Source organism: Propithecus coquereli, unplaced genomic scaffold (assembly GCF_000956105.1).
Source record: "Propithecus coquereli isolate 6110/MARCELLA unplaced genomic scaffold, Pcoq_1.0 Scaffold73, whole genome shotgun sequence".
Lineage (NCBI taxonomy): Eukaryota > Metazoa > Chordata > Mammalia > Primates > Indriidae > Propithecus > Propithecus coquereli.
Genome location: NW_012153396.1, coordinates 4,095,329 through 4,105,232, shown reverse-complemented (window position 1 = coordinate 4,105,232; position 9,904 = coordinate 4,095,329). Strand labels below are relative to the sequence as shown.

The 9,904-nt window shown below is 41.7% G+C and overlaps 1 protein-coding gene across 1 annotated transcript; it reads right to left on the bottom strand.

The window, feature by feature from the left end:
• Positions 1-7,624, bottom strand: LOC105824277 (chromosome unknown open reading frame, human C10orf32). Its single transcript, XM_012661654.1, has 5 exons — positions 7,428-7,624; positions 2,189-2,251; positions 1,743-1,786; positions 816-836; positions 1-277 (listed from the first exon to the last, which is right to left on the bottom strand). Exons 1-5 carry the CDS (start codon positions 7,563-7,565, stop codon positions 226-228), a joined length of 318 nt encoding a protein of 105 aa, XP_012517108.1. The 5' UTR covers positions 7,566-7,624; the 3' UTR covers positions 1-225.
• Between the last annotated feature and the right edge of the window lie 2,280 nt (positions 7,625-9,904).

Here is a 9,904-nt window from a genome sequence, read left to right as displayed (position 1 = left end):
TAAAAAATTCAGTAAGAGGATAGGTTACTCCAATTCAAGGACTGTTTCCAAACTTCAGCCCCCACCTAGCTTCTTTTCAGGAGAAATCGTACATCAACACAAATCTTCAATAACTTAACTTTTGGAGAAGAAAACAGAAAACTAAACCCAGAGCATTATGGTTGTGTAAGATATTTCCTCCTCAGCATTAGGCAAAGAAGTGCTATTGTGCTCTTATATACCATTTTATTTCAACAGATGATTCAACTGGTCTTGTAGATCTGATGATTGTTCAACACTAGAAATTAGAATAGAGAAAGAGTTTATCTGAATGAACAATGAACATATCTCTTTGTACAAACTATTTATATTTTAATGTATAAATACTGTTGCTGCTAAATAAAAATTTATATTGGTCCACTTGGGTCCCAGAAGTGTTTAAACTATGAAGAAAAGTTTGCAATGCCAATTAGTAGTATAAACAATATGGCAAGGGACAAATTTAATCCACTTTAGAAAACAAGGCTATTTAATGGTTTTAGCACATTTACTCTACTTCATGAATATTACTAATGTAAAAGGTTTTCTTTCTATTCCTTAAGGTTGGCCTTTATACCCTGTAACTTTTAGAAAGCCTGTACTAGCAGTGAATTGAGTCACTGCATGCCTTTGAAATATATTGCATTCTTTAAATCCTGAAAGAGCTATTCCAGAGCATATGTCAATTTAAAGACATGTGTTAACCAGAGTTTTATATTGATCCTGGGCCCAGCAGTATAATTCTCCCCAGCCTGCTTCAGTTGGTTTCCTACTCCCCTGCCTTTGGGTTTACTTACTTCTTCTGAATAGCTTCTTGCCTAAATCAGAAAAGAAAAGAGGAAAGTAAACATAAGAAAACCTAGTGAACTAGTTGGCCAGATGTATACAGCATAGGCAGGACAAATTTCCAGCTTATGTCACATTCTACATCTCTGTCAATCCTATCCTAAGACTGTGCTATTGAACAGGGTTTCCTATCTGAGTGCAGAGCTGCTGAAAAGATGGATTCTAAACCTAAAGAGGTAATAATATGTTTTCGGAGTGAGGGATGTGGCCCATCAAACTCCATGCATGGCTCAAATTACATCTGAGTATATGGAGTCAAATGTCACATACCTAATATGTAGACCCCCAAAGAATGAATAGGACAAACAGCTATTTAAATATCAAGAGTTAAATACCCAACCATGTATTTCCAATAGATACATAAGTATAATATCAGCTACATAACATATAAGACATGAAATAAGATGAAAAGCGAATTATAATTTTATGCAAAGTTACAATGGAGAAGGGGTCTCTAGATTTTGAAATCTCCTAGACGACTTATACATAGCTGGTGCTGTGTCATGTGTGGAAATGTAGGATACAGGTTACAGGTACACTTGATTCGCTTGCAGAGGAGCAGACTCCCCAGGAGAGAGTCGAATACTGATGAATTCCCTCATAGGTGATAAACAGGTGGTCCTGGCATGGGCCCTGCCCTTCTGGGGAGTCTCTCCCTCTGAGGAGCCCTCAAATTATTAAATAACATGGGGAGGTTCATAGAAGGTGGCCCTGCTCCTGATCTCACCGCCTACCCCAACTGCTTCTGAGTCTCAGGCATCTTTTCCATCTTTGCCACTCCTGCCTGCACAGGAAAATGTGCTGAAGCACAAAGGCCACGAAAGCAGGCCAAGGGTAATGATTTCGCAGCAAGTAGTTGCTGGAAAGGGCATACTTACTGGTACTGAAGATGTGTTGTTATTATTGCCATTTTCCTTAAACTCTGTATTAAAAAAGAGAGAGAAACACAACATTCCACTTCCCTATAGCCACACAAACTATGTATATAAAACCCAAATCATAAAAAAAATTGTTTCTATTCTACTAAGTAAAGTATCACAAGAATGGAAAAACAAGCACCACATGTACTCACCGTCAAATTGGTATTAACTGATCAACACTTAAGTGCACATACAGTAGTAACATTCATCGGGTGTCGGGCAGATGGGAGCGGGGGAGAGGGGATGGGTATGTACACACCTAATGGGGGCGGTGTGCACCATCTGGGGGATGGACACGCTTGAAGCTCTGACTCGGATGGGGCAAAGGCAATATATGTAACCCAAACATTTGTGCCCCCGTAATATGCTGAAATAAAAAAGAAAAAGAAAAAATTGTTTCTTACATCTTCTGAGTGCAAGATGGCATCTTCCTGTAGTACCATGTTTCGAGCTGCCTGACCTAGCAGCTGGAAGACAAAAATAAAATGGTAATAATCAAAATTCCCAAACTTCCTCTAATCTTCTCTCTATAGCCGTCACACCAATACCCTCTATGCTCCCCCCACCCACTCTTCCACCATACATAACCACAAACACTCAAAATATAATGGAGGATAATTTCCTATTTGTTCATGTTGAAAATTAATTGCATTGACACTATGGTGGTTCTGGCATGGGCTTAACATCTGTTCCAAAAGCTACCACCTTTGCCTTAAACACTGACAAAGAAAAAAAAAAAAAAGCTATCACCTGAGAAGTGAAGCGCATCCTGATTGCTGAGCCCTCTGCACAGTGTATTCACCAGGTGCTGAGAGATGTCTATAAAACCTTTGGCTCCACAAGTCCAGTGAGAGAACCTACCCTCTGATTCTTTAAAGGCAGATTTGAGATTTGTGGTGCTTTGAGAAGGGTGAGGGAGCAGGAGTTGGGACTGGGCTGAAAAGGGCAGAAGGAATGTAGCTGTTTAGAAATGGAATGAAGAGGGGGAGGGAGGCATGGGAAGAAGCTTGGGGCTTAAACTGGGAACCCCCCCACCCAATGAAAGACGGCCAGATGGAGCCAGGGAAGAGAAAAGAAAGGAGAAATGCGTAAGGGAGATTCTAATGAGGTCACTGAGTTCAATGGGCCCTGAGTCCAAGAGAGAAACACTAAACTCTGGATTCAGCTGGGTGGCCAGTGGGTCAAGGCAGAGCTGACAGAGACAGCACTTAGAGGCAGACACCAGCAGAGATTTCTGGCCTAAGGCTGCACTCTGCTCCTGGCATACCTAAATCCAGCCACATAACCATAAAAAAAGGAGCTATTGTTACGTGTATCCTACCAATCCTTCTCTGTTCCCTTGGGCCACAGAGATTCTCAAGGAAAAGAGGGCTGGCACTTCAAATTAACTGGGAACTTCAGCATTGCTGCAGTTCTGAGATTCCTGCCCCTGGGCAGCAACTTTATTTATTTATTTTTCTTTTTAATTTAAATTTTAAAATTAGTAAACCCTTCTGTGCTTCTAAAGTCAAAATGATAAAGTAGGACTTTCCATCTCTGTCCCTTCCATTCCGTGCACTCCCCCATCCCATACATAATTATTTTTATTTTATTCTCTAAAAAAAAAAACCAAGTATTTATGGAGTGCTTACAATATGCCAGTACTCTGGAAAAGAGTACTAATGGGGCTCACCATCTGGAGGGGACATAGGCACTTACAGCACCCTATAGTAAGTGCTGATGGGGAAACACCAGAAGCCCTGGGAGCATGCAGGGAGAGGCAGGGCAGCTAACCCATTGCAGGGGTAGGGGCTCAGCGAGGGCTTCTAAAAGAAGTGACTTCTAAGCTGAGACCTGAACGTTAGGGTTTAGAATTCATCTTATGTGTAATTTTACAGAAAAGTAGCATGATTTATTGTAGTAGTAGTAGATTTATTGTTTTACAAGTATAGTAAGCAGATGCACTAGAGTGGGGACCAAGGGCAGAGACTGGTTAGGAGGACACTGCAGAACTCCAGGCAAACAATGAGGGTGGCCGGAAAGACAGAAGTGGCAACTGGGGGTAAAAAAAAAGGGATGTCATAGAAAATAGACGTTATGAGACTTGTGATTGCCTGCAATGCAGGGGCTGTTATAAGGCCAAGGTCTTTTCCTTGATGATATATTCATTGGCATTCTGCATCATTTTCCTTTTTTTTTTTTCCCTTCCGTGTCAGACTGGCAATGTGCCGACGTCATAGCAAAGTTTGAGGGAGATACATCTCTCACATGCGCATGAACTCTCAACCACCACGCCTATGAACTACAAAAAGATCCCTGCATCACTTTCTTACATAAACCACCAGACATATTACACATCATTTAAGATTTCCAGGCTTGCTTTAAAATGGAAGAACATCCTGAATACACCTATAAACCCTTTTTTTTAACACTCAGATTTCATCATTTTTCATATTGTTTTATTAAATTATGCAGCAGCCATTGCAAGTATAAGCACCATACACACATTGTGTTTAGGAAAAAATACACTGGACCCTCACTAAGCACACAACTCAAATGGAGGGCAGGAGAGCAGGGGTGCAAGAGAGCAGCCTGTTAGTCATAGCGCTCGTTGTGCTGTGGGCGTAAGTCAGTGTGTTTTTCCTTACTCTGTGCTCCAGCCATACTGGCCTCCTTGCATTCCTGGGACACATTCCCATCTCAAGGCCTTCGCCTTTGTCATCTTCACCACTTTGAACTCTCTGCCTCTAGATATCAACAGGGCTAGCTGGCTCACTTCATCCAACTGTCTGCTCAAATGTCACCTCCCCAGAAAGCCCTTCCCTGGCCACCCTGTTTAAGGTAAACCCTTTCATCACTCACTTCATCACTCTCATTCCCAGGTTTATTTTTCGTCACAGCATTTACCGCCACCTGATGGTTTTTCTGTTTCATTTGTTTACTGTCTGTCTCTTGACTAAAATGTAAGGTTCCTTAGTAAAATACCCAAGTGGAGACTGTTCAAGAGATAATGCTCTATGGGTTAAGAGGGATTGAAAATGAATAAGACACTCCAATAACCTCATAGTCTAGTAAAGGAAATGGCAAAAGTACGTAAGTAACTGTAGAATGAAGGAATATTGTATGTTGATAAGTGTCATAAAAGAGATCCAGTAAAAAGATCAAGTCCAGAAAATTGAGAGATGATGTGTCAACGCTGTCCCAGAAAGCTGGATTGATTTCAGTTTAACTCAATCCACACCATTCACTGAGCAACCAATCTAAATCTACCGAGAAGCAGCCCAAGTGAAAAGTTCACGAGGAGGAGGAACAGGAAGGAGCGAGCTACACTGGGGCAATCAATGGTGACATACTGGCTTTTTGGCCATTTAATCCAACCAGTACCACACAGGAGGTAGTATCCAAGAGTGTGAACTTAGAACCAGTATGCCTAGGTTTGAATCCTAGCTCTATTCCCTCCTAGCTAGGTGTGATCTTGAACAAGTTAAATTCCTCTCTATATCCTCTCTGTAAGAAAAGTACCTTCTTTATTAGCAAATCTGAAGACTTAATAATTAAACTATATAAAAGATAGTGGTGTCCTGCACATATTAAATGGTCAATAAATGTAAGTTTTGGCCAGGCATGGTGGCCTATGCCTGTAATCCTAGCACCACGGGAGGCTGAGGCAGAAGGATTGCTTGAGCCCAGGAGTTCAAGAGCAGCCTGAGCAACATAGTAAGACCCTGTCTCTACAAAAAGTAGAAAAATTAGCCAGGCATGGTGGCACACACCTGTACTTCCAGCTACTTGGGAGACTGAGGCAGGAGGATCACTTGAGTCCAAGATTTTGAGGTTGCAGTGAGCTATGATGACACCACTGCACTCTAGCCTGGGCAACTGAGTAAGATCCTGTCTCAATCAATCAATAGAATAAGACCCTGTCTCAAATAATCAATCAATAAATGTAAGTTTGTTATGATGAATATGTTCAATATTTACAGGTAGTTACCTATGAACACTATCTATTTTTTTAAATTTATGTTTTTCCCCAAAAAAGATTCAAGACAATTTATAACAAACTATGTGTGGATTTACACACATACACAGATTTTTTTAAAAACAGAAATAGAGGCTGGAAGCGGTGGCTCACGCCTGTAATCCTAGCACTCTGGGAGGCCGAGGCGAGTGGATTGTTTGAGCTCAGGAGTTCGAAATCAGCCTGAGCAAGAGCAAGACCCCGTCTCTACTAAAATTAGAAAGAAATTAATTGGACAACTAAAAATATATAGAAAAAATTAGCCGGGCATGGTGGCACATGCCTGTAGTCCCAGCTACTCGGGAGGCTGAGGCAGTAGGATCGCTTGAGCCCAGGAGTTTGAGGTTGCTGTGAGCTAGGCTGACGCCACGGCACTCACTCTAGCCCCGGCAAAAGAGTGAGACTCTGTCTCAAAAAAAAAAAAAAAAAACCTAAGGAAGGACACAACACTAAAGCCAATTCTGTAAAGACGAGTCTACTGGGCTCCAAACTAATATGAGTAAAGGTGCTATAAACACTTATACACAAGTCCAAAGACTTGCGGACATACTATGCTTGCTATTTCAACTACATAACTTAATGAAATAATACGGAAACTAATGAAATATAAGTAAAAAGACAGAAAGAATTGCTATCGCTATGAAAACAAAGTTGAAAATAGGAAACACTTATTGAAGTAGATAAGACAAACTGCTACTGAGTTAATGATGAGCAAGACAATGAAAAAGCCTGTGGGGAAGGGGAATAATTAATAGAAATCTAAAAAGATTCTGTGCTCAGATTGTTTTACGGATGTATTCAAGATGTTCCCAAACTGGAAATCTTAGATGGTATGTGCTGGGTTGCTTTATCTAACACAATGATGGACATATGTTTTCATTTATCTTGGGTAAATACCTAGGAGTGGAATGGCTGGGTCATTGGACCCATTTCTTTTATCCATTCACCTGCGAATGGGCATTTGGGTTGTTTCCAGTTTGGCACTATCATAAATAAAGGTGCTAAGAACATGTACAAATCTTTGTGTGGACATATATTTTCATTCCTGTTGAGTGAATATCTAGGAGTTTAAAAGATAAGTCTGTTTTTGGAGAGAGATAGGGTGTACATATATACAACTTTCTGGTGAGAAAAGCTATCAGATAATTCCATCCATGGAACCAGCTGGAGTATGGAGAAGGAAAAAACAGAGGAAAGGAGAAAGCTAATCTAAGAAACAGAAAACCAAGCATGTGCCCAGAAAGACAAATAAGAAAAGAATAAGCCCATAGACAGGTGATGCACAAAAGTGTGGAAAGAACGTGGGTTGTTGAGGGCAAAACCATGAGGAATTTGGGGGCTGAAAGGAACCAGTCTACACTAGGGACAACGCCGAAAAACAAAGAGGAATTGGTTAGGAACACTAGCTCATCTGCCATCTCGCAGCTATCTTTGTTGTAAAGCAGATTCCCACGACATCGTTTCTCTCCCTCCGCCCTCAAGCTGCTAACCCTAACCAAAGAGACTACACACCCCAGAATGCAACACGCACCCTCGGCGAACGAGCCCTACTCTTGTCCCAGGATGCAACGCGACCCTCTTCCCACAGCTATGAAAGACTGCTGCTTCCCGGAGCATTAGGCCGGGCGAGTTCACTCCCAGCTCACCTCGGAGCTCCGGGAGCCCTTCAGCACCTGCTTGGTGAGCGCGATCACGTCAGTACCACAGGTGTTCACCTTCTCCGTGAGAAGCCCCTTCACGGACTGACCAAACCGTGCTTGAGAATCTGGCGTTCCAGTCGCCATCACTTCAACTAGCGAACGCCTCCTCACGGGCGACGGCGAGTCGCGGGGGCCAAAAGGGATGCAAAGCGGAAGAAAAAGAGGATGTGTGTCTGTTCCTACTGTGGGAAAAGGAAGGGACGCATGCGCCTAGCGGAGGTTGCTCTTTGCTCACTTCTATCGTGAGGAAGACAGGGCCAAGGCAAACATCTCTGGAAAGGATGGGGGACAATTTCAGTAAATCTGTGGTTTAGAATCAGAGGTCCTGGTTATCACTCCCAATGCTTCCATTTAGCAGTATGTGAATGCAAATTACTCCACCTCTGTGTCTTACGTTCTTCATCTGTAAAACGGAAGTAATAATGTTAAAGTTTCCAAGTGTTTATGAGTGTGAATTAAGATCGGTCAGTTCAATTTATTGAAAATTTTGTTCAAAATTACCTGTATTCAGTATCAACATTACTTCCTCTTCCAAGTGTGTAGAACCATATGTCTCTGTTGAATCTCATTTAATTTTTGTTCTTAATAAAATTTTTTGAGTTATAATTTAGGTACAATAACTACATTCTTTTAAGGTGTACAATTTGAGTGTGACAGATGTATACAGTTGTGAACCACCACCACTATTAAAATACAGAACATTTCCATCACCCCAGAAGTTTCCAGATGCCCCTTTGCAGTCCATCTCTCCCTCCACCTCTCACTCTAGGCAACAACTGCTTTGCTTTCAGGAACTACAGATTAATTTGCATTTCTAGAATGTTACATAAGTGGAATCATACAGGAAATACTCTTTTTTTGCCTGGCTTCTTTCAGCATGATGGTTTTGAGAATCATATACATTGTTGTATATGTAACCAGTCTGTTCCTTTTTATTGCTGAGTAATATTCCACTGTATGTATATATCTCACTTTGTTTATCCACTCACCTGTTGATGGACATTTAGATTGTTTCTACTTTGAGGATATTATGAATAAAGCTGCTATGAACATTTCTATACAAGTCTTTATGTGGGTTGTTTTCATTTCTCTTGGGTAACTATCCAGGAGTGGAATGGCTGGATCATATGGTAAGTGTTCAACTTTTCAAGAAACTGCCAAGCCATTTTCCAAAGTGTTACCATTTTAAATTCCCAACAGCCAGTGTATGCCACCACAGTTGCTCTACATGCACAAAGTCATGAAAAGAGTGATTGTTCTGTAGCCACGGTAACAAGTAACTGCCTGTGGTAGGCAGACTGGCCACTGACAGGTGGCCTCCGTGATCCCCACCTCCTGGTGTTCATGCCCTTGTGTGAGCCCTTCTCTCCTCTCATGTGTGGGCAGGGTCTGTAACTTGCTTCTAAGCAACAGTATATGCGCCGGTGATGGGAGATACGTGATTACCTTACAGAAGATTGTAAGGCCCATCTTGCTGGAGTCTCTCTCCCTTGCTGGCTGTGAGTGAGCAAGTGGCCATGATGGAGAACTCCACATGGAACTGCAAGCACCATCTAGTCACTAAGATCTGGGCCCCAGCTGACAGCTGGGGGTGGGGAAAGAAGCTCTTAGCCAACAATCAAAAGGAACTGAATGCTGCTAACAACCAGGCAAGAAGGGAAGCAGATCCTTCTCCAGTAGAGCTTCTAGATGAAAACCCAGCCCTGGCCCACACCTTGATTGAAGCCTTATAAGACTCTAAGCAAGTGGCCCAATGAAGCTGTACTTACTTAGATTCCTGATGCATAAAAACTATAAGATAATAAATGTGTATTGTTTTTAGTCACTAAGTTTGTGGTAATGTGACAATGGAAAACTAACATACCACCAGAACTGGTTTGAAATATGTTCAGTCTCTGACAACTCACCTCAGGACCCCCTTTTGCAAACCAAATAATGAAGATCTGCTCCCTCACTTCTCAAAGTCAGTCATTCAAGGACAGATTCATCCCAATAATCACCCCTCTAAGTGCCAATCAATCAACAATAGCCTCACTCAAGTAACCACAGTTCTACAGATAATATCGACTTGCTTACATCCATCAATCTCTGAACTCCACACTTTCCCAAAACCCTATTACGATAAGCAGTCTACTCTGCTTGGAGAGACACCTGCTCTTCCATAGTATAGTAAATAATAAATTCAGTTTTGTCTCTTATTTCAAATATTGAGTTGTAGTTTCATCATCCTTTGACAGTTCTGAAGGTTCCACTAAGATCATTTTGAAGACAGCATTTCAGGAACCCTCAGATCAACAGGTGCACCTACTAGGCCCCTGTGCTCAAACTCCGTCTATCCTTCAAGTCAGCTGCCATGTGAGTCAGTCTGTACAACAATTTCAATTCTGACTAGTGTCTTTTTTTTTTGAGATAGAGTCTCACTC

Coding starts and splice junctions, on each gene's coding strand:
- LOC105824277 (XM_012661654.1), bottom strand. CDS start 7,565: ATGGCGACTGGAACGCCAGATTCTCAAGCACGGTTTGGTCAGTCCGTG. Junction 1,787..2,188: donor CCATCTTGCACTCAGAAGAT/GTAAGAAACAAT, acceptor TTTTTAATACAG/AGTTTAAGGAAAATGGCAAT. Junction 837..1,742: donor ACAACACATCTTCAGTACCA/GTAAGTATGCCC, acceptor TTTCTGATTTAG/GCAAGAAGCTATTCAGAAGA.